This window comes from Chiloscyllium plagiosum, unplaced genomic scaffold (genome assembly GCF_037043375.1).
Source record: "Chiloscyllium plagiosum isolate Xiang-an unplaced genomic scaffold, Cpla_swu_hap1 HiC_scaffold_7, whole genome shotgun sequence".
NCBI lineage: Eukaryota > Metazoa > Chordata > Chondrichthyes > Orectolobiformes > Hemiscylliidae > Chiloscyllium > Chiloscyllium plagiosum.
The window spans coordinates 59,186,324-59,211,816 of NW_028270145.1; the positions used below are offsets into that span (position 1 = coordinate 59,186,324).

The 25,493-nt window shown below is 39.8% G+C and overlaps 1 protein-coding gene across 11 annotated transcripts in view; it reads left to right on the forward strand.

Annotated features, from left to right (window-relative positions):
• Positions 1-2,164: 2,164 nt before the first annotated feature.
• Positions 2,165-25,493, forward strand: part of LOC122551601 (formin-like protein 2) — a 269,634-nt gene continuing 246,305 nt past the window's right edge. For 9 of the 11 annotated variants that reach the window (XR_006312144.2, XR_006312145.2, XM_043693750.2 and 6 more), the window contains exon 1: positions 2,165-2,724. Coding sequence is in view for 8 of the 11 variants with exons in the window: in XM_043693750.2 (XP_043549685.2) it covers positions 2,608-2,724 (117 nt within the window). In the remaining 3 variants the exon portion in view is untranslated. The remainder of the gene's footprint in view (positions 2,725-25,493) is intronic. The other 2 variants (XR_006312146.2, XM_043693753.2) reach the window with 1 other exon arrangement.

Here is a 25,493-nt window from a genome sequence, read left to right on the forward strand (position 1 = left end):
CCTCACCTCTGAATTGCTCTTGTAGCCACTGTATTTATATGGTAAGTCCAGTTCTGATTTTGGTTAATGGTAACACCATGATGTTGAAGTGTGTATGATGAAATCTTTACTGGGCCATTCACTTCAATGTACAAAAACCTGTTAAATATGTTACTTGCATTCCAACATGGGTACATAAAAATAACAATGAAATATTAGTACAGATGAGTCATAATTAGCACTAATGCAAAAATAGTGATGCAGATTACACAGAAACTTCATAATCAAAATGGCATGCATCCAGCACCTCAAATTTGGGGTGTGGTTCTTCTACAATTGCCCCTTTACCCTATTTGGCTCAGTGCTGCCACCCTTTGACTCTGAGTCAAAGGACTGTCATTTGAAGTCTCATCTTTGGAATTGAACCCATATGTCTCCCTGAGTGTAGCCCTGAAGAAGTGCATTTTTTTGCCTTTTGGTGGATATATTAAATCAAGACCCAGCTTCTTCTCCATGTGGATATAAACGATGCCATGGCATTATTCTGAAGGAGAGCAGGGGAGGAATATCCTGTTGAATGTTTATCCCTTGATTCCTCATGAGTAAAATAAAATACCTGGTCATTATTGTGTTGGCTATTTGTGAGAGCTTGCTGTGAGCACATTAGATGCCACCTCCTACCTTGCCATAGTGAGTACACTTCAAAATTGTTTAATATAAGAACCAGGGATGGGAATAGGCCATTCAGCCCCTCCAACCTGCTCTACATCTCATCTCAGTGTCAAGTCCACTTTTCTGTACACATTCCATAACCCATTAATCTCCTCTTTAAATGTACACAATGTCCCGGCATCCATTGCGTTCTGGGGTAGTGAATTTCACAGATTCATAACCTTTTGAGAGAAGTAACTCCTCCTCATCTCTATCTTAAATCTGCTGCTCCTTATCCTAAAACTATGACCTTTCTTTCTACTTCTCTTTCCCCAGATATTAACTTTGTCAATTTCATTTAGCAGTTTATATACTTCAACTAGTCTCTCATTCTTCTAAACTCTGGATAGTATAGGCCGAAAATCTCTCTTCATAAAACAAATCCCTCATCTCTGGAATCAGTCTAGTGAACTTCCTTTGAGCTGCCTCCAGTTCAACTACACCCATCCTCAAATAAGGGGACCAAAACTTTACACAAAACTCCAGGTGCAGTCTCACTCATGGCTTGTACAGTTGCAATAACTCTATTTGTCTTCCTCATTACCTGCTGAACCCGCATCCTTGTTTTCAAGCAATTCATGCATGAGGACACCCAGATCTATCTGTCCCGAAGCAGTCTGAAGTTTCTCTTCAATTAGATAATACATTGACTTTTTATTCTTCTTTCCAAAATGGATATCCTCACACTTATCCATCCTCAACTCGATCTGCCGCATTTTGGCCCATCTACCTAACCTATCCTACCTAATCCATATGTAAGTTTCCTGTTTCTTCACTGCAATTTACTTTCCCACCTATATTAGTGTTACCCACAAATTTGGCTATAAACATTTGGTATCCCCGCATCCAAGTCACAATCACCTGATGAAGGAGCAGCGCTCTTAAAGCTAGTGCCTCCAAGTAAACCTGTTGGACTAGAACCTGGTGTTGTGTGATTTTTAACTTTGTACACCCCAGTCCAACACCGGCATCTCCAAATCTTAACTAAACTGGGAAATTACATTCAACCCTAAGAGATCTTTAATCGGTTGGAGATTGGCTCGGACTTTGAGGGTGTGAGAGGCACTATATAAATGCAAGTCCCTTTGGTATTTGGTGTTTCTTGAGGATCTGGAAGACGTCAAATAAACTTTCTCTCAAATTCACCAAATTGCATACATTTAATTAGCAAGGAGGACATATGTCCCTATAGTCCGTGCAGAGTACAGATAGAATTGAGTCCGCACTCAAAACTGAAGTTTATTTTGTTGTGGAAGGTGTGAAAGAGATTGATTGAAAGCACGCACAATAACTGAGCATTGACCACGTCCCCCGTCGGATTTGAAAACCTTACAATGCGGCAATCTTTAAACAAATTGCTCTGCCGGCCGGGGAACTACAAATCCCAGCAAGCTTTCCCCCAGCCATTCCAATTCCTCTGTGTGAGCTGTGCGTGGTGCGCAAACGCTGCTTGGGCTGGAGGAGCTAGCTGGCAGTGTGTCTGTGATCAAAGCGCTTATTGTGTGAATGGGGCTGGGGATTAGCTGGCTGCAGTGCTCCAGCTGAATCATGCATTGCACACATGGGGAGTGGTGCCCAGACTGTGTAAGAAACAGCTAGAGCCGACCCTGTGCCTCCGTCCGACAGGAAAGGGGTTGGAGGAGAAGAATGAGAGAGCAGCCAGTCTGCCAGCGCTTGCAGTCGCTGCTATGATGGTGGAGGGAGATCTGCAGACACATTGTGGGGTTTGGTGTTAGCTGCTGTGAGAGGTTCCAGGCGGGGAGACAGACACAGAGAGAGAGAGAGAAAGAGTGCTGAAGACGGGAGGCGCTGAGGAAGATCGCAGCAGGATTGTGGCTTTCGTTTTGTGCTGCATTTTAACCCAGTGTTCGCAAAGAAAGGAAGGCTGGAAATCGGCTCGGACCGGGGGTGACGACCATGGGAAACGCCGGGAGTATAGATTCCCAGCACACGGACCTGCGGGCTCACTCCCTGCCCCTGAAGCTGCCAATGCCTGAGCCCGGTGAGCTGGAGGAGAGGTTTGTGGTGGTCCTGGTGAGTGCATTCTCTTCACTCGCGTTACCTACCAGAAAGTTTTCCTTTCCATTTAGTGAGCCAAGTAACCGGATTATCATTTCCCTCCGCAAGCTTTCCCGATCATGAACCGATTTTCATTCTCCCCGGCTCTCCCTTCCCATAATTAACTTCCCTGGAGTTGCTTTTGCTGGATTTGGCATCAGAACGAGTTTGGGGAGGGGGAGGGCGATGAATCAAAAGGTTAGCAGCCATATGCTTCACATCTCAGGTCAGTGATTTGAATCTGATCAACACCAGCTCTGCTCACTGATTATTCCACACATACACCCTGAGGTCTGAGCGCTTTACACCACGTAATTAATGTTTAATCGAGATTAAGGCTAAATCCAGATCTCTTTGGTGCGGTGTGTTTTATTGGTTTACTAAAGAAGCCCCAAAAGCGACTGTCCAAAGGTTAAAATTGGTCTTGAATTCTGTGCAGTAGCTTTCAAACAAGGCACGAAGTGAACCAGCCCTTCCGATATTCATTGGAAATGAGTAAGGGCATGTTTTGAATTAGGGAAATGTTCATTCCAGAATCAGCTTTGTGTGTGTGTGTGAAATACATCTGTGTGAGTGTGGATGTGTCCACGCTGCAGCGGGCGCGGCCCTCCTGTTTCGAGTTTGATGGATTTTGTAAACATCAGCTGTTGCAGAAAAAGAGTAATGTCTTGGGTTTCTGTTTGTTTTCCTGAATTGACTGTTTCCTCCAGTGTATCCAGACCCGGCCAAACCCTGTACTTGACCTTGGAAACCAGAACTATTGAGATCTGCCAATCTTATTGCCGTGAACTTTATTTTCAGCCAATTAATAAAAGATTAAACGCTGTTTCTAATTTACCAACTATGATATTTATGTTTCTTAGAGAAGGGTTGTTTAGATGGTGTGATGGCAGGACAGTTCATGATGAAAAGGTGAAAGGTCGCACTTGGAGTGGAGGGAGAAGTGACCACCCAATTCCAAAATTCAGAGTAATCATTTGTATTCACCTCCAACAATATGTCCGTTGTTGGAATACCGTTTGAATCTTGGGTCTCCAAAAACCCTCTCATCGGGGTGATACTTACGTTGAAAACCTCAACATGAAGAGTTGAGTGTAATTGGAAGCAAATGTGCAGGAAAAAAAACATGACATGAAAGATGAATCAGAGGTCCAAGTGAAATCTTTTCCTGGATCCTACTGGGTAACTGCAGGGCTTTGTTGAAGGGCTTATGCCCAAAATGTTGATTCTCCTCCTCAGATGCTGCCTGACTTGCTGTGCTTTTCCAGTGCCACACTTTTCGGACTCTGATCTCCCGCATCTGCAGATCTCACTTTCTCCTTTATTGAACCTTACGTGGCAGTGGATTGTCAACACTGCTACAAGGACCAATGTTTTCAATAAGGCATTATGGATATGGACCTTGTGAAGATCTTGGATATTGGTTTGTTTCAGTCTTGTGTCTTCTTTGACTGTGGAACACCTTGAGGACATAATGACAGACACTATAGAAAGAAACTTTGGTGCAAAGGAGATTGAGGGGAAATTTGACAGAAGTGTATTAGATTATGAGAGGTTTAGGTAAGATAGACAAAGGACAGCTGTTCCCATTAACTGATGATAGAAGGATGAAGGGATACAGATTTAAAGCTTAAAGCTTCAAGCTTCCAGATTTAAAAAGGCACAAAAGAGATGTGAGGAAGAACCTTTTTACACAGTGAGTGGCAATGACCTGGTGCCCCACTATAACATCATTAATGATGGATTCCAGCATTTTCCCTGTTGCAGATCTTTAAGTAACCAACCTACAGTTTCTTACCTTCTACTTCCCTTTTGTCATTTTCTAATCCCATGAGATGTTTCCAAAATCTCAAGAATTTTGGAAAATGTATCTGTTGTCTCAGCAGGCACTCTTTTAAAGGTTCAGATTTTTCCTCTTTCCCCTAAAGCCTTTCTTTCTCTTTAGAATATATCTTTGGTATTAAATATTTCCTTAAATATCTGCCACAGTATCTCAAATTGACCTACCCCTTAATCTAATTTCCCATTTGTTTTACCTAGCTCGGACCCCCCACTGTCATTATTGCCCTTATTTAAGTTTAAAACAGTAGTCTTAGATCCACTATATTCTCCTTCAAACTGAATAAGAAATTCAGTCAGATTATGATTACAACTACCTTGTGGCACATTTACTACAATATCCTTTGTTTAATCCTGTCTCATTGCACAGAATAGCCTGCTTTGTGGTTGGCCTTGAAACCTGCTGCTCTAAGACACCATCCTGAAAACACTCTATTGACTCTCTTCGAGATTTTGTTTGTCAATTAGATGTTTTTGTGCTACATGTAGCTTAAAATCATCCATACATTTCTCGTAAGTCTCTATTACTTTTTCCTCTCTACTCCGTCCTACAGGTGGTTACTGTTAGAGGATGTATAAACTACTCTGACAAGTGACTTCTTACCCTTACCATTTCTTACCTGTAACCAAACTGACTCTTTCACATGATGTTTGGCTGAAGTTGTAACATTTTTCCAGCTTATTGGGGTACTGAACTGTTACTTGGATAAGTGATGACTACCACCATCTTCTTTGACTAGTGTGAGTCTCATATAAATTGGTTTGTCTTTTACTACCTCAAATATGCTGTTTCTTTGTCTCTGGACCACAACTGCTTTTGTAAAGAAAAAGAACAAGTTGCGTTCGAATCAAATGTTTGTAATTATTTCCCACCCCTCACAGCCAAGTGTATAATTTGGATTTGGTTCAATTAGCAATGCATCAGATAGAGTTTCATTCCCAAGCATAGAAATTGTTCATCTTTCTTTTAGCAATAATTGTGTAATTTGATTAATAAGTAGTCCGATACTTCTACCAGTTCTTTACAATGTTAGTTTCCATGGGTGATTTAGGTGCTTTCACAAGTAGGAATTAAAAATCATATTTCATCTACCTTTCCTTCATAAAATATTTTTCTTATTATGTTGGACATGGAGTCACTTTTCACTTCCCAGTAATGTGATAGCTGCCTACAGGTAGTTCCCATATAGCTCGTGGCATCACACATTGCATTGTAGAATTGATTGACACAGTTCCTCTGTGCTATTAACAGCTTAACAATTGGGGTATTATACATTTAACTTGTGATGTGTAGAAATGTAAACCATGTTTTTTTTTTGAAAGGTCACCTCTTAGTGGTGAATTATTGGCTTTAATGTAAAGTTGTGAATGAGAAATGTAATTCACTAGTGCTATAGAACTTGTGGGAGTTTTATGTTAGACTTGCATTTGTCATTGGGTTAAAGTCCTGGCACTCCCTTCCAAATAGCATATTGGGTGTACCTACAGTAAATGGAATGCCATAGTTCAAGAAGGCAGCTCACCATCACCTTTTAATGGGTAATCAGGGATGGACATGAAATGAATAAATATAACTAAACTGCAGGCATTCTTGACTCTAAGTTGGGAGGTATATTCTCTCTTCCAGTGTTCCTTTTTCCATTTCTGCGATCATCACCTCCCTTCTGAAAATAAACAATTCTTGACCTCCCATTCTGGCAAGCTCCCATTTCATCTCCAAAGTCCTTGAATGTGTGGTTACCTCTCAACTTTTATCCCTCAGCAAATACGCAACATTACTTTGATGCATTTGTTTGCAAATTGGCTGCCACATTTCATTATATTAGCAATTATACTTGAAAAAGTATTTCATTATCTGTGAAACTCTGGCACATTCTCCAGTCTGTAAATACAAAAATCCTGAAGAAAAGACATACCAGACTTGAAATATGGGCTCCGTCTCTCCACAGGTGGCACTAGACTTGCTGAGTTTCTCTAGCGTTCTCTGCTTGTTTCGCTTTTACTCTATAAATACAACCTGTTTCATTCATTAAAAGAAAAGCAATGATGCTTCATTCAATGTAATTTTCATACTTAGCAAATGTTCTTAAAGATCCTTTCAAATCAATGAATCAAATATGTTGTAATCTCTCCAATCTGGAATGTTTGGGACTAAATAATTTCTGGATTTTGGAATTTTCTGGACTTCAGAAACCTAACCACAAGTACATGAACTGGAAAACACTGCAGATATAAATAATTATTTCAAGCATAAAACAGTGATAAACATAAAACAATGGTAAAGGTAGTTACATTTATCCAAATACTATACCTTCCTTGCTTCTCTTCTCAAAGTACTGTACTAGAATGTGCTTGTATCTACTCAGAAAATTTAGTACAACTGGTGCTTCCTGGAGAAATTACAGTGTAATTTTAAAGTCCCTCCATGTGCAGTGAAATAACTTAAGTAAAACAAAAATCAGTCACTGGATACCAATGGAATCTTTATTGGTATGATGTTAAAACAGAAAACATAAATGATGATAAGTCTATTAAGCTTTTGTATAAAACACCTTTAGAGAATTTTGAGGTTCTAAGATAGCTTGGGTTTAACATGATATCAGTAAATAGCTGAAGGTTTGTTCATGTTTTAATGTTCCCTTAATTCTTATGTATTGTAAAATTTAAAACTCTGCAGGGTCTGAATATTAATGTGAGCATTATTTTAATATAAATTGTTTACCAATTGATTTTCATTTGATTAGTACCATATTAAGAAAAGGTAGATCAGTAAAGCAATCTCTCCTATCTAAGTAGTTCTCTCTCCCTTTTTATGAAACGTTCACTTTCAGAAGTATTACAGACAAGTTATGTTTTCTTTATGCAAAAATATAAAGCATTGAACTGAAAAGTTTCTTCATTCCATTTAATTTTCTTCTATCAGAACAGGTACAGTTAAGGATGTTCTGATTTATTTATTCGCATGAGATGAATTTCCCATGTTAAATGTTTAGACAATGAGATGATCTGCAAAATTTCTCTCTGTTCCCAAGTGTATGAAAGTTACAGGATATGAATTTAACGTTTATATCTATTATCCAATGCTAACTGCTGGCATTCCACAGAAAGACATCTGTTACTTACAAATAATCTATTTTATAGAATCATTGAATGACATTGTACAGAAGGAGACCATTCTGCCTGTGGTGCCTGTGACAGTACTTTTATACAGTTGTCAATAATTTTTTCCCCTTCAGGTATTAATCCAGTTCTCTTTTTAATTTTACTATGAAATGTGTTTTTGCAGCACATTACAAATCACAACTAGATGTCTTTAAATTATTATTATTTTTTCTAATGTCACCTTGACTTATTTTGCCAATTTCCTTAAACCTGGTTCCCAACCATTCTGCAATTGGAAACAATTTCTTCTAATTGATTCATGATTGAGGACCTCTATCAAATCTCCTTCTGATTTCTTCACCCTAGGAATAACATGTCAGCTTCTTCACTCTGTCCACATCCTTTTCCCTGGCACTATTCTGGAAAATGTCTCCACCCTCTCGATATCATCTTGATATCATCCTTAACATGTGGTTTTCAGAATTGGACACAGCAACCATCCAAGACCTAACCAGTGTTTTGTAAAAGTTTTAGTATATCCTCCATGCTTTTTCCAATCTCTTCCTCTACTCACTGCAACCAAAGATATTCATTTTTTAAACAATTTAACTTGCCATGTTGCCTTCAACGTTCTGTCATTTTAACAGTCTGAGTTTCAAACTCTCACAATACTTTTGGTAAAGAAATATTTCATTCTGGAAAGGCCTAGCTATAGTTTTTTTTATTTATTCTCCTTATTCATAGACTTGTCAGCTAAGCGGAGTAGTTCTCTCAATCTATCAGTCTGCTCCCATCAATTAAAACTTAGATGAAATTATCCATAATTCTAAATTTCAGGAAATACAACCCTAGTTTGTACAGTAACTTCTTGTAATTTAATCTTTAGATTCCATGCATCAATCTGGTAAATCTACACATTATTCCCACCAAGATCGATGTATCATTAATGAGGTGTGGTACTCAAAGCTGCTTATAATATTTGAGGTGTGATCTGACCAGTGCTTTTATTAAAAGATGACAATCAGCTTAGGACTATCTGCTTATTTGGGAAATTCTTCTAATGTAAAAACGTCTTGTACCAATAAACCCAATATTGTGTTCTATACTACATGACAACAATAACTTACATAGCACCTTTTAATAAAGTAAAACTTCCTAACATGGAGAACGTTATCAAACAAAATTTGACATAGAACCACATAAGGAGAAATTAGGACAGCTAACATTAAACTTGGTGAACAAAGTGGGTTTAAGCAGAGTAGAGATATAGGGAAATAATTCCAGTGTTTAGGGCTGAAGAAATGGCTGTCGGGGTGTTGAGAAAGAAACCTGGGATGTAAAAGAGGTCAGAGTTCATGGAGAGCATATACTGTTACTGTATATGTTGCAAATGAACCTGCCTTATGAACATCTGTGGGCTAGTGCCAAAATTAGGAGAGCTGTCTCCCAGACTGGGTAAGCATCAGTCTGATGGAATCACACCTGACAGACAATGTCCCATATAACCATGTATAGGTATTTTCTGTCCCACTGGCAGCACCAACCCAGCAGAGGTAGCAGCACAATCCTATACTGTTGGGAAAGAGTGCCCTGGGAGTCTTCATCATTGAGTCCAGATCCCATGATGTTGAAGAGCATCAGGTCAAACAGGGGCAAGGAAACATGCTGCTGATTCCCACAGATAAGCCCCATACCACTTTGCCATGTTGAACACCACTTGAAGGAGGCACAGAGAGTGGTAAGGGTGCAGAGTGTACTTTGGTTGGGGGACTTGAATGTCTATCGCTGAGAGTTGCCACTGACTGAGCTGGTCGAGTCCTAAAGGACATAGCTGGGTCTGCATCACTCGGTGAGGGAGCCAATAAGATAATAACAAATGATAACATATTTGATGTCATTCTTACCAATTTGTCTACCAGAGATGCATCTTTCCATGACTGACTCAGTAGAACTGACTGTTGCACAGTCGTTGTGGAGACAGTGTCCTATCTTCACATTGACAATAACCTCCATCGTGTTATGTGGCGCTATCATTGTACTAAATGGGATAGAGTTTGAACAGATCTAGCAACTCACAAGTGTCGGCCATCATCAGCAAGAGAATTGTACTCCAACACAATCTGAAAGTTCATGGCCCTACATATCCCCCACTCACCCTGGATCAACCCTGGTTTAATGAAGGGTGCAGGAAGGTATCTCAGGAGCAGCACCAGGAATCCTAACAAAGACATTTGGACTCGTGAAGCTAAAAACAGGACTACGCGCATACCAACCAGTATTACCAGCAAGTGATAGACAGAGCTAAGCCATTCCACAACAACTGATCATCTTTAAGTTCAGTATTCCTGTCACATCTGATTGTGAATGTTAGTGGACAATTAAACAGTTCACGAAAGGAGGCTGTACAAATATTCCCATCCTCAATGATCAGTCACCCAAATACCTCAGTGCAAAAGACAAGGCAGAGGCTTTTTCAACAACCTTTAGCAGATGCAGAGTGGATCATCTATCTTGGAAGATCCCAAGTTTTCAGGAAATGTGAAACACTCCACATGATATCAAGATATGGCTGAAGACAATGGATACTGCAGAGAATATGGGCCCTCACAACATTGCGGCAATAGTACTGATGACTTGTGCTGTAGAACCTGTTGTTCCCCTACTCGAGCTGTTTGAGTACAATTACAATACTGGCATCTACCCAACAATATGGAAAATTGCCCAGCTATACCCTGTACGCAAAGAAAAGCAGGACACATTCAACCCAGCCAATTACTGGCTCATTAGTCTAGTCTTGATCACCAGTAATGGAAGGTGTTATCAATCGTGCTATCAAGCAGCATTTGCTTCACGATAGCCTGCTCACAGACACCCAGTTTGGGTTCCGCCAGGGCTATTCAACACGTGAACTCATTACAGCCTTAGTTTGCACGGACAAACGAGCCGAATTCCAGCAGTGAGGAGAGAGTGATAACCCTTGATATCAAGGTCATATTTGATAGAATGTGGCATGAGGGAACCCTGGCGAAACTGGAAGCCATGGAAAACAAAGGAAAAACTTGCAGTTGGTTGGAGTCATAACTGGCGCACAGCAAGTTTATTGTGCTTGTTGGAATTCAGCCATCTCAGCCTGAGGACATCACTACAGGAGTTCCTCAGGCTGGTGTCTCAGTCCTGACCATTTTTAATTGCTTCATCAATGACCTTACTTGCCATAAGGTCAGATGTGGGGATGTTCTCTTATGTTTGTCCAATGCTTGTATCGTTTCCGACTCTCAGACACTGAAACAGTTCATGTCTAAATGGAATAAGACTTGCGCAATATCCAGGCTTGGGCTGCAAATTGCCAAGTAACATTTGCAACATAAGTGCCAAGTATGACCATCTCTTAAAAAGAGAAAATCTAACCATCAGCCCATGACATTCAATGGCATTACCATCATTGAATTCTTTGGTATCAGAATTGTGGGGGTCATCATTGGACCAGAAACTGAACAGGACTAGCCATATAAAGATTGTGACTACAAGAGCAGGTTAGAGGCTAGCAATCCTGCAGTGAGTAACTCACCTGACTCCTCAAAGCCCTTCCACAAGGCACACAGTAGGAGTCTGATGGAATATTCCCCACTTGCCTGGATTGAGTGCAGCTTCAGTAGCACTAAAGATGCTTGACAATGCAGCCAACTTGATTGGTGCTCACACAGTAGCGGAAGCCCGTACCATCTACAAGGTGCAATGCAGAAATTCACATAAGGTTCTAAGACAACACCTTCCAAACCCGTGACCACTACCATCTAGAAAGACGAGGGTAGCAGACACAAGTGAACACCAACACTTCCAAGTTCCCAGCCAATCCACTTACCATCCCGACTTGGAAACGTATAGCCGTTCATTCAGTGTTGCTGGGTCAAAATCATAGAATATCCTCTTTGTGGTATTGTGTAGTGTAGCTCCAGCAAATGGACAGCATCACCTCATGAAGGCAATTCACCCCTACCTTCTCAAGGGCACTTAGGAATAAGCAGTAAATGCTGGCCTCGCCAGTGACATGATTCTGTGAATGAATAATTTTGAAAAAATACAGTATTTTAGCTGAAGGAATGATTATTGGCCCTTACCAGGGTTATATTCTCTAGTGGTTCTCTAACATCTATTAGGGAAGGAAACCTGCCAATCTTACCTGGTCAGGCAGCAATGTTGTTGATTCTTAACTTACCTATGACAAACAAAAGATAAGAAATAAATGCTGACATCGCCAGTGACATATACACCCCAGGGCCCAAAAAGTAAGTATCCTGGCAAAGTATGTGATGAATCATAATCATAGTTCTCCAGAAATGAATGGGTGATATTTGGATAGTGATGGTGGTGGCTTTTGGGGAATGTTTCTTTATTCCTCAGTTTTTTGCGGCATAATATGAATGCTGAGATTTTGAGACTGCAGAAAGATCCATACTGTGTCCATAAATTTGGATGGCTGTGGAGACAGAGTGGGATGGCTGTTGGTGTAATGGATAGTGGCCTACCTGCGACAAGTGGTAAGAGTGAGAGAGTCTCCTGGTCCATCTTGCACGATACAGAATGGTGCCCGCTTAATGACATCTTCTAGTGACAGGCCAGTGACCTGCTCCAGGCAAAATCTAGCTATTGAAACAGTCACAAGCATGTGCTTTGTCTGCTTCATACGCCATTAGGCATGGAATACAAAAGGAAAAAGACCTGACACTAGGATGAAATGAACAGTTCTTTAAAAGAAAGATGTTGCACCATTGTAGCACCTTTCACAATATCAAAATGTTACAAAGACCTTTAAAGCCTATTAAGCACTTGTTGAAGTGTGATTATTTTTAGAATGTCAAGAAAATAAAGCAGCACTGATATGATGAGCCAAATTACTTCCTGTGCTCATGATTCCTGTAATACCATGTTGCAAATTAAATAGTTGAGATCACACACCCTAAGGTCTGGTGATTTTAATTCTATCATGTGGAGAAAAACCTTTATAGCTTAACTCAAGTGTGCAGGATGATACTTATGGGCACTTGATATTTTTACACTTTTAGGCAGTTTATATAAAGTTTGTATAAAGCAACAAAACTGCCATTAACCAGCCATTTATGTAGTATGGTGAAGGATGGTTACCATTGTATTGGTGTTGTTGACACAGGAATCTGTTACTTTTAGTTAAAATCAGGCTACCTTTACAAATATTTTTGTCAATATTTTGAAATTGAGCTCTTCATTTAAAACTTTTGCCTGTGGTAGTCATTGAAGAGTTGGATTGTTCAGCATCATGCTGTTGAAATGCCAAAGTTAGTCACTGTTTTGTGATTTATTGACAAATAGTGTTAATCTCTTGAAAACATCAATCTCACTGACAAACTATGGACTGTGCTTAAGAGGATGAGTATATTCATTTTCCAAATCCATCAATTACATTAAAAATGTATTCACAAAGTGAAAATATCAAGTCCTTGCAAAACTGTTACATCTTGAATCTAGATTGTATATTCATCCAAAAGACTCCACTCTGCGGTCTCCACTTTGTCCATTTTGTATCTCCATCATGTGCAGCAATTCAAGACCATTCATGTAATAATCCAGACAGGCCTCACTGGTATTACCTTTGAGACAAGGTTGTATGGTACACCTGCAGAAAAGTAAGATTTGAACAAGTAATTCAAATCACTCCTCCTACATATTCTGCAATTTTGTATTGCAGTCTGGGAAGTCTGCAGGATTCTGACTAGGCGCTCCATTAGATTAGATTACTTACAGTGTGGAAACAGGTCCTTCAGCCCAACAAGTCCACACCGACCTGCCGAAGCGCAACCCACCCATTCCCCTACATTTACCCCTTTTACCTAACACTACGGGCAATTTAGCATGGCCAATTCACCTGACCTGCACATCTTTGGACTGTGGGAGGAAACCGGAGCACCCGGAGGAAACCCACGCAGACACGGGGAGAACGTGCAAACTCCACACAGTCAGTCGCCTGAGTCGGGAATTGAACCCTGGTCTCTGGCACTGTGAGGCAGCAGTGCTAACCACTGTACCACCGTGCTGCCCACTGCAGTGTCTACTGGCAAGAGAGTCTCCTTTCCCTCCATGACCTGCCTCCCCTAATAGCATGGTATTGGACAGCACTATCAATGTAAGCAGATGAATCTGCTTTTTAAAAGTGAATTTCACTTAGCACAGCAACTAAGTGGATGCTACATTTGCAGAGTAAATGAGAATCTGAACAGGTGTTGTGCAAACTCTTGAGGGCTGAGAAAGATGATCAAGTAGTCTGATGTTTGTATTTGGAGAACCATGTGGCCTCTTCAAACCAAACCAAACCAAACCACCTGCCAAGATAAGAAAGTGAACCAACAGCAACAGCCCACTCATTGACAGAACCTCTCTCCCAATCATATGGTTGAGGGGTGTTAAACATTTTGCTCCTTGACCAAACTGAGCCTAGAGACTACACATTTACATAATTATAAAGTAAATTGCAAGTACATAACGAAACCCTGTTAAAACACTCTTCCTGCAAGTACTCCATAATCTTAATGTGCAATTGATTAATAAATTCTTAATTTATAAAATAAGTGGCTTGGATGCTATGTTCTGTTCAATAGATTTTATAATGCTGGTATTAATTGTGATGGAGAAATGTTCTGAAGGTCTGGTCTTTTTGGATATACTGTAGACGTTTTAAAGGCACTTCTTAAATTTGACTGTTTTTCACTTACTTCTCCTTATAATCCAACTTAATAATTAAAATGAAACACCAACTATCTCAGTTTCTTTTTCAAAGACCAGGCTCGCTCTTTTTTTATTGTGATCCAATGATAAGAATTTTTCATTTTTTATAATCTTGGTGATTTTGCAGAAAGGAACAAAAACGCTTTTGCTCCTAAAAAGGGTTTGTTTGCAAATTAAAGAATGAAGTTCTGATTGGGGAAGCTGAGTATTAAAGTCACCTGCGTTTTAATTTGCACTTCATTTAGCAAGCCAGCTGCTACTTGCTCCTCCTACTGGTATAGTCAGCTGACTGTGTTTTCAGCAGGATTCAAGCTGTCTCAGCATCTGTTTTGTGAGCTGTAGGAGTTCCTATTATCTGCCTACACCCAACAGGCATTTCCCTGCAAGATCCCCCCCCCCCCCATCTATCTACACCCTTTGGTAGTTGCACCATTATTAAAAGTGGTTGATGGGGCTGTCTCCCTATAATTGGGTGCCTTCTGAGAGGCAGCCACTGAGCTCTCAGCCTCAAATTGCTAGTGATGATGTGAAGGAGCATAGGTAACTGAAAGAAATATCTGTGGAGCATGTTGCTGGAGTGTCATGGATTACCTGTAGTTTTACGTAGAAAAGGTCTTTTTGTGCTGATTTGAAAACAAGTAAAATAACAGAGACATCAGTATGATGAAGTGCCTTATCCCTAGAGTAGCCTCCATCAGCCAGCTGTAACTGCATGGCACATTAACATCACTGTTTTGTTATGGAAAAGGTTAAGTTAACTACAGTTCATCCACATTTGGAGCTTCTGCTATTTAATGCAATTTGAATGCAAAATAAAATGACATGGCGTTAGAAAGATCTTAAATGGTTTGTTACAGTAATTAATGTAAATTATAATGTAAAAACATAATATTACTCCTTTCTTTAATAGGGTGGTTACATTAATAGAACCAAAAGGGATGATTTTGCATGGCTTTGTGTATGTTCCTGGCTTTATCTTTAAGTTTTTTTCATTGATTTTTAAGGAAGCAATTGCACTTTACTAAGGGATGCAAATTTTGGTTATATGGTTTGTTTAATTTTTTTAATAGCACTACATGGAAAGGATGATGTTAACATATTTCTTTGGATGTTGTGTACACTTGTCCTAAAGAGCCTTCTAACATTCTTTTGTGTGTTGATGCTGTTGTTTTAATTCAGAACTGTGAGTAGTAATTCTATAGATTGCTAACAGTTTGATATGGTGGCAGTAACTGTGCAGTGTGCACATAATAGTATATTCATGCTATCCAATAAAGTAATTATTAATCAATTGTGTAAAAACTGTTTGTTTACTTTTTGTAGATAAGAAATTCATGATTCAAAATTGTAAGCTTTGAAACAGTTCTGTTTTGCTGAAAGTTTTTAAAGAATTGAATGTGTTTTTCCTTTTTAAAAAGAAATTCTCTAGTTTTCCAACACTTGCTCTGTCTAGAGTGGCATTGTTTCTTAGGTCAAACATTGCTGCCTGTATGATGCGGTCTCAATGCTACCCTGTATGTTAGCTTGCATAGTGATTGCCACAATAATCAGATTCTTGTTGAAACAGATGTCTTGAAGTTTATTAATAACCCAATTGCGCTGCTATAGTTTTGCAAATTTGTACATAGTCTGGAGAGCTGTGCATTAGTAAGTTAGATCGCTTTTGGGATTCGGGAAGAGCTAGCCAATTGGATACAATTGGTATGAAGGCAGGAGGGGAGGTTTGAGAGTTTTTCAGACTGGAGGCCTCTGTCCAGCGGTCTGCTGCAAGGATCGGTGCTGGGTCCACTGTTGTTCATCATTTTTATGAACAATTTGGATGAGAATAAAGAAGGCATGGTTAGTAAGTTTGCAGATGACATTAAAATTGGTGGTATAGTGTACTCATTTCTTTTTTCCCCCCCCCCATTGTCCATCAGGATCTTGAACACCTGGGCTTGTGTGCCAAGGAATGGCCAAAGGAGTTTAATTCAAATTAAATGTGAGTTATTGCATTTTGGTAAGACAAACCAGGGCAGGACTTCGACAGTTACTGGTAGGGCCCTGAGGAGTGTTGTTGAATAGAGAGAGACCTAGGGTTGTAGGTACACAGTTCCTTGAAAGTGGCATAATGGGTAAACAGGTTGGTGAGGGAGGTGTTTGGCATGTTTGCCTTCATTGGTCAGTGCATTGAGTGCAGGAATTGGGACGTCATGCTACAGCTGTACAAGACATTGGTGAAGCTGTTTTTGGCATAAAGTATATAATTGTGGTTGCCTTGCTACAGGAAGGATTTAGAAATGGAGAGAGTACAAGGAAGATTTACAAAGATTTTGCCAAGACTGGAGGGTTTGAGTTATGGGCAGACGCTAGGTGGACTGGGACTTTTTTCCCTGGTGTGTAGGAGACTGAGGAGTGACCTTTTAATACTGGTTTATAAGGTCATGAGAAACCTAGATAAGGTGAATAGTCAAGGTATTTTCCCCAGGGTAGGGTAGATCAAACTAGAGGGCATAAATTTAAGATGAGGGGAAAGATTTAAAATGGACCTGAAGGGCAACTTTTTCTTAGGGTGGTGCGTGTAAGGACTGAGCTGCCAGAGGAAGTGGGAGAGACAAGTAAAATTACAACATTGAAAAGCTGTTTGGACAGGCACATGGATAGGAAAGGTTTAGTGGGATATGGGCCAAATGCAGGCAAGTGGATCTAGTTCAGTTTAGGAAACATGGTTGGCATGGATGAGTTGGGCTAAAGGGCCTTTTTCTGTGCTGTATGACTGAACACACTACACTGATACTGCAGAGAGCAACTGAAGGTGTGGTTGGTAACTTTTTTTTTAAAAGTCCGACAGTTAGATATTGTGATATATTTAAATGTACACTGCCTTTCTGGTCTGGAATCTATGCAGTGATACAATATAGGGAATGAACTAATTCTGTCAAAATGCATGTGTCATTTACTCTTGCCTTCAATTTGTTTGAGACTAGCCTGAAAGAATGCATTAAGCTTAGCTAAGTAAAAGATCCTGATATTGCATGATTGTGCGATATCTTTGTTGTAAAGCATTGACTTTATTATCATGTGTATGTGGATGACCTTAGTATCAAACTCAACAATACAATAAGGTAAGAATTGCAAACGTCTGCATGAGTTGAATCCAGCAGAACCATATGCCTGATTTCACATTTATTACATCAGTTAATTCCCAATTATGTTAGTCAAACAAAAGCAGTTAATTGTACGGGGCCAGCAGCATGACAGAGGATATTGCTCATAGGAACTGAAACTGGCCAGATGGATGCAGCAGGAGTTATCCATTCTATCTAATATGTGATTCATTACACTTTTGAAACTTACGAGATGTAATCATCATAAATGCTTTTTCTGTGAAATTTTATTCTTTTGGTTTCATTTTGAAAGGTCTGGATTCTTTTTGTAGTGCAGTTATGTACTAGAAAAACTAAAAAGTCAAAATTGTCTCCATTTTATGTTTTATGTACGTTTTTGCATTCTCTGTGCAATGATTTCAAAAATGATATTTTCTGTTTTGTAAAATTGTCAGTATTTATAAGCATTAAGGTTATTTAGATCAAATTCCAGTCTATTTCAGAGTGTGACATTGGTACTCTGGAGGCAGAAAGGAAGAACAGTGATTGGATTAGATTCTAATAACAACATGACTTCTTTGCTTCATTTCAAAGTCATCTACTGGCAACTTAAGTAATTTTGTTTTTGAATGTAGTTTAGAGTTGCATAGAAGTTTAGATGAGAATAAGTGAATATTAGTAAAGGGATTTTAAATATGCCTAATCTGTTACTTTCACTAAAAAGATGTTATTTTACAATTATACTTTTTTTTTCCCCCCAAGTATTTTTAAGCATGCTTTTGTCATTGCAAAAATTCTTTCTTCCTTTTATGCATAGACTGTTAAATTGAGGACAGATTGTGTATATATTTTTTTTTAAAATCAGGCAGGGTTATCCCTTCTGGGGTTAAAATCAGAGCTCCAGACTCTTAACTGCTGTTCCCCATCAAAAAAAAGTGAACACAGTTGCTCATTGGGATTTTCAATGGGGCTCCCTTAATTGCCCTGAAGATGGGCTTACTGTCTAATTAAGGATGGTGGATGGGCTCTTGAAGCTGAAGATGGCAGTTAGAGAGGCCATCCAACGTAAAGGGTGAATGCTGAAGTAGAGAGCCAGGGCTGTACTTTCACAGCCAAGGTGAGTAGGTCATTTTTGGGAAGTTCCTGACTTGGCAGACTTTCCTTGCTTTAAAGGGCCCCATGAGACTAAATTCTATTCAGAGTGGTTAGGGGATAGGATGGAGTTAGATCTGCTGACATCTAAAGCAGATTGTAGGCAATGAGCAGAATGGGCAGTTGCTAAGGCAGGTTGTTGAGAGGGCCCACCTTGCTTGTTGGGACTTCACCTTTTTTCTCCCCAAAGGTATTGTGTCCTATAGACCCCCCCCCCCCCCCCCCCCCCCCCAGGTTGCCTCTCTGTCAACTCATGCGTAACCCCCATGAACACACCATATGCCTTCAATCTCCATAGTCCTCTCCAAGGGGCAGACATTTGGAGTCATGTGGAGATGAGTGAAAATCTAATGCAGATTTCACTCCTTAACACTGTTACAAGTTGATCTTTCTATCAAATAATCAGAAGAGGCTACCTTTTTCATTTCTCTGTTTATCCAAATTTAGGAAACCGTATCTTTTTTAAAACATTTTTGAATTCATGACACTTTCACTACCCTACAAGAGCAGTGACGTCTTCTCCAATGCGTGTGGGTTAAAGGCTTGCACCAGTCAAAAAGAGGTCAGGATGTAGGTTTGCTCGCTGAGCTGGAAGGTTTGTTTTCAGATGTTTTGTCACCATACGAGGTAACATCAGTGAGCCTCCGGATGAAGCACTGGTGGCATGGCCCACTTTCTATTTGTTTAGGTTTCCTTGGGTTGGTTACATCATTTCCTGTGGTGATGTCATTTACTGTTCTTTTTCTCAGGGAATGTTAAATGGAATCCATTTACCAAAACAAAACTAGCCACCAGCATACACTAACATCAACTAGCCACAAAAAGACATGACCCACTCTCTCTAGTATCCTTACATACAGATGAGGAAGGACACCACTTCGACTGGGACAACACATCCATCCTAGGACAAGCCAAATAGAAACACGCATGAGAATTCCTAGAAGCTTGGCATTCCAATCAGAACTCTATCAATAAACACATTGACTTGGATCCCATTTTCCACCCTCTGAGGAAAAAGAACTAGAAATGACATCACCGCAGGAAATGATGCTGCAAACCCAAGGAAATCTAAACACATTAATAGAAAGCAGGCCATGCCACCAGTGCTTCATTCAGAGGCTCACTGATGATGTTACCTAGTACAGTGACGAAACGTCTGAAAATAACCTCCCAGGTCAGCGAGCAAACCTATATCCAGAACCTCAGTCTTTCCAAACTTGCTAAAATGAGATCAGTTTGAGATCAGCGATAAGTTCAAATGGCTCAGCTGAATTTGGGTACTCTATCTGTGAGCCATGCCTTAACCAACAACCCCCCCCCCCCACCCCACCAAATCTCTACAGCAGTAAGAATTGAATCTGCCAGAAATAGAGTTGGGACTTCTGCATCAAAGTCCTACATGCTACTCTTAAAGATATGTGGAGTCTTACCAATTTTGTGAAAATCCTTCACGAAGAATAGGATGCTTCAAGATGGAGCTACCCCCTTACCAATATTTTAGAAGTTAATTTTTTTTTAAATCACGTAGCTGGGCCATTGTGTTGATGGGAATGGGGGGATTGATTGGTTTGAGAGCTTCTGTACAGGTTGACCTGTTGACTGCTCTTCCATGCAGGAAAATAAGGAGCACTGTTATGATTCTCCAGTTTGTGAATGGAAGGCTACCTCCACACACTTAAACTGGTCCCCACTGTCTGCAAGAGCCCATGGGTGACAAAGCCCCTCTTAGTCTCATTAGGCTCTGAGTATGACTTCAAGGCTAATGCTTGACATCTGTGGAAATATTCCACAATACAAAGTTAAGCTCACCTGGGGTGAAATCTGCTGACAGTGCAAGGGGTTTCCTTGAGGGATCTGTCAGAGCATTTGTTCTTTATTTTGAAAAGAACCTTGTTTTGCCTCATCTCATTGTGTGGTTACCATTCTGAGCCTAGAGTTGGAAGACATGACGGTTATCTTGCTGGGGCCCCAGTGATGCCTTTGGAGTCTTATCTACAGATTTGAGGACAACCTTCCAGATTTTAGTGGATGTCTTCGTCTTCTGCAATTTTAACAGTACAAAAAAAGCATTGGGTGTGTCCCATTCCATTTCAGCTGCTTTTCCCTTGTTTTCACCAGGGTGGGAATTTGCTTTCTCCGCATGGTCTCTTAGGTGCCTTGCAAAATTTTATGTGAAGGTCCAGCCTCAATGTAATTTGCTATGATGTGCTACGTTTGACGATTGCTCAAATGAGTAATATTCCTAGATGTATTGTTATGAGGATGTGGGTGTACTGTACCTTTTTTTTAAGAGGGCTAAAAGCCAGCAGAGACAGCAACAAGTGTTCTCAATAAGATACAAAGTAACAGGTGCACCATGTATTGGGCTAGCTAAGGTATGTGGTTGCCTAGAAACAACAAAACAGATTCAAAATAGACCAATCATACAAAACATCTACTGGGAAGTATTAATTTATACCCCAAAAATACCAAACTCCAATCCAGTTTGAATTTAGTATGTTGACATTCTTAAAAGCCAATGACACAATCTGATACTTTGGAGGTATAAGACCAGGGGAAAATTGAACAGTTGAGAGGAGAACTGCTCAGCTACCAGCATGTAGAACGACTGCCTGAAAAATAGCTCTCTTAAAAGTACCGTTATCGATCAGTAACCTGTGAAGCAGAATCCCTAAGAAGAAAAGAAGACACAGGAAGATTCAAATATAAGAACTGAAAGCTGTCTGGTTTTGAGAAGTGTTGTTTTGTAAATCTTAATTGAGAGTTTCATCAGACCAGTATTATAGAAGGGAAAGTAACCGACAGGTTAGAGGAAGGAATTGTAAATAGTTAATTATTCTGTTATACTTTAAGAAATAGTTAATTTTTACTTTACCTAGTTCTTGGTCTATCAAATTTTCACAGGTTACTGCATGGGATAAATCTTTTACGTGTTGCTGGTTTTAAATTAAGCAGGGAGGTGTACCCTGTGTCGTAACAGTACTATTTAAAGTGGCACTGATCTAACATAAATAAAACTTTAGTGTGGTCCTATGACAATGTAACACACTTTGTTTTAAACTTGCTGAGCTTCATGGATACTATAAACTCACTGCAATCTGTTGGCTGAATTGTAACATTTTGATTAACTCTGACCTTAGTCTATAATATATCACAAACATGAAATAGTAGTTATAAATTGATTTTCCATCTAGCATCATCAAGAAGTTATTGTCATAGGAGCACTTAGTATTGTTGTTTACTATCCTTTACAAATGAGTTTTACTGCATTATCTTTTGATGTGCCGAGTACTAATGGATTGTTGAAAAGCTTAGACTTAAAAGGGAAATGCTATGACCTTTGAACTGCGAGACACCAGATAGGACTGTGGGTATTTGTGCAGACCTAAATTTTGGGCTTTAATTTGTGCATTCTGATTTGTTCTGATATGCATAATAATCAATTTTTTTTTGTTAGGCATAATTCAACTAGACAAATAACTCAATATAATGATGCCTAAAGAGTTTAGTTTTACTCATTTGTTTCTATAACTTATTATGCAAATAAATTAGCTCATTAATAGTTGTAATCTAGTCAACATCATTTTAAATATTAATACTGCCCAGTAGGATTTTTGTTTGTTGTTGGGAATATTCCTTTGGGATTGAAAAAAAAATCTGGTGCTGTTGCAGTGTTAATGGGTCGATCACAGACCATAAGAAAGTGCTCTTATGTTTTTTTTTTGACCGAGATTCTAATGCTTGTTCAGATCAGCAAACTTATTCAACTTGAAGATTCTTTAGGTGAATGTAAAGCTGATATAAAATAGTGTGGAAAGCGATGAAGGGTACAGAGGTCATCTTGACAATGAATTATGCTACACTGCCCTGACACAAAGTGAGAAGTTTATTGAGTTTTAATAACAAGCAGTGTATCAAAAGTATCATATTACAATAATTCACTGTAGTAAACACATTTCAATGCTTGGGCTTGATTTTGCCAGTTCTGCATGGCATAAACTTACGTCACTGGGCCTAACTAATCATAGAAGATATCCTGCATCCATTTCTCAGCAGGCGGGGAAAATCTCCCATTGCCAAGTCAGAATCCCGGATGATGATTGTGGGATGTTAATGCACACAATAAGCCAGTTGACACCCATCATCTTTGAGTCTCCCACTTTGTGGTAACTGAAGGATTAACTGAAGTATTCAGTTTTCCTGTGCTGAGTTTTCCAGCAGTTTCCCAGTCGAGCTTCTTCATCTTGCACTGTGCTCGATTTACTCTATCAAGGCTGAAACTTTATTGCTGGAACAGCACAGCAGGTCAGGCAGCATCTAGACCTGCTGTGCTGTTCCAGCAATAAAGTTTCAGCTTTGATCTCCAGCGTCTGCAGACCTCACTTTCTCCTTACTCTATCAAGGACCTGGTGTTGGCCAGGACTGGTAACCGTTGGAAGCCATGCTCTTGTCCTTTTTTCCGCTGCCATTGATGAGAGGATGGCAGCTTCTCACCTCCATTGTGGGGAAGACCTGTCAGTGGCCAATTAAATGCCTAAAGATAACTTGATTTTTAACATGCCTCCACCATGGAACTAACTGGTATCCTTGCAGTTCTGCTCCCATGACTGAAACCTCTGCTGTCTCAATACCATCATGGCCCTTTGTGTTGGGTGTAGATCATGTGGGACTGGAAGTTTACATTCTCCTTGCTCCCCTTATGGACAGTGTATTTACTTACTTATTTGAGGGAAGCAGTACCAGATTTGAGTGCTGAATATTTTGTTGCAGTACCTGTTCTCACATTCCTAATGGAATACTTCTCAGCACTATGAGAACAGAGAAGAGGTATGAGGTGGCATTTGGCCCAATGTTAGATTTGGCTCTGACTTTTCTGCATTTATCAATACAGCTGGAGGAAATCGAGGCACTTGTCTGTACTTGTATTAAAGTTCTAGAGTTTATAATTTTGCACTTTCACAACTTGTCTTTAGGAAATCAAATGTACTTTTCTTTTAATTGTGATTCTTGCCTTTGTACCTCTTCTTCAGTCATTCTCAAAAAGGCAGGTTTTTCTGCTTTAATTTAATTTTGATTTAAAACTTGCTTTCTTCCAGCTTAATTAGTTTTAAATTTAGAATCGATTTCCCTTTTTCCTCTTGCATGTCAGTTTTGAACACTGAAATGGGCTGATCACTTGCGTGTGAGCTTCTGTTCTTTGAGTAGAATTACCTTAAAAGTACAGTTCACGACTTTGCAGGTTCGCACCAAAGGGGTAAAAAAGTCTAAAACCACTGACAATGCTTTCAGCTTCTGAGCATTGTAATGCTGATTGGATTTAAACTGCTTCAGTCAATTTTGTGAATATTGTACCTCTTTGCTAATGGCTAGTTCTCCCTGTGTTCCATGGGATCTAACCTTGCTAACCAGTCTCCCATGGAGAACCTTGTTGAACGCCCTACTGAAGTCCATATAGGTCACATCTGCTCTGCCCTCATCAATCCTCTTTGTTACTTCAATCAAGTTTGTGAGACATGATTTCCCATGCACAAAACAATGTTGACTATCCCTAATCAGTCCATGCCTTTCCAAATACATGTACATCCCGTCCCTCCGGATTCCCTCCAACAACTTGCTCAGTCAGGCTCACTGGTCTATAGTTCCCTGGTTTGTCCTTGCCACACTTAAACAGTGGCACTACGTTAGCCAACCTCCAGTTTTCTGGCACCTCACCTGTGACTATCGATGATACAAATATCTCAGCAAGAGGCCCAGCAATCACTTCTCTGTGGGAAGCTAGAGTTCTAGGGTACATCTGATCAGCTCCTGGGGATTTATCCAGAAGTTTACAAAATTGAGGGGCATGGATAGGATAAATAGACCGTCTTTTCCCTGGGATGGGGCAGTCCAGAACAAGAGGGCATAGATTTAGGATGAGAGGGGAAAGATATAAAAGAGATCTACGGGGCAACCTTTTCACGCAGAGGGTGGTACGTGTATGGAATAAACTGCCAGAGGAAGTGGTGGAGGCTGGTACAATTGCAACGTTTAAAAGGCATTTGGATGTGTATATGAATAGGAAGGGTTTGGAGGGATATGGGCCAGGTGCTGGCAGGTGGGACTAGGTTGGGGTATCTGGTCGGATTGGACCGAAGGGTCTGTTTCCATGCTGTACATCTCTGACTCTATGCTTCTCAATTCAACTTGATTTATTAAATTGGTTTTCTTCCAATTTTAATCAACTAAAATAAAACCAAGAACTGCTCCTGCTGCAAAGGTCTGAAGGAAGATTGCTGGATTTGAAATGTTAATTCTGTTTCTCCCTCCACAGATGCTTTCCAATCTGTTGAGTGAGTTACCTGGCAATTTCTGTTTGAAGTTTTTTTTTGTTCACGGCTTTTGTCGAACTCGCGTGGAACTAGGGCTGTGAACCAAATATGTTTTGGAAGGCCTTGCTACTTTTCCCTCCCATTTAACATGCGTTTTGCCTAGTTTGTTCCCTGATGGAAAGGATACTGTTTCCCATATAGCTATATTTTGGAGTTGTGCTATCCAGAAAATTTGAAGTTTTTTGTTTTGTGTGATTTCTGATTGAAATGTACATACGACAATGCATTTTGAGACTGTTGATTCATTTGTTTTCAATAGCATGCAAAATTCATGGCTTCTGCAAAAATGTTAATGGGTAGTTCTTCTGTACCACCTTCACAAGGGCAACGTTTCCTTTTTTAGTTGCAGTATTAGGATTTATAATTTGTTAATCCTGAGCTATATGTGGATGGGGGGGGAAGGACAGTGGTCATTGACAGGTAAAAGACATTATTTAATGTC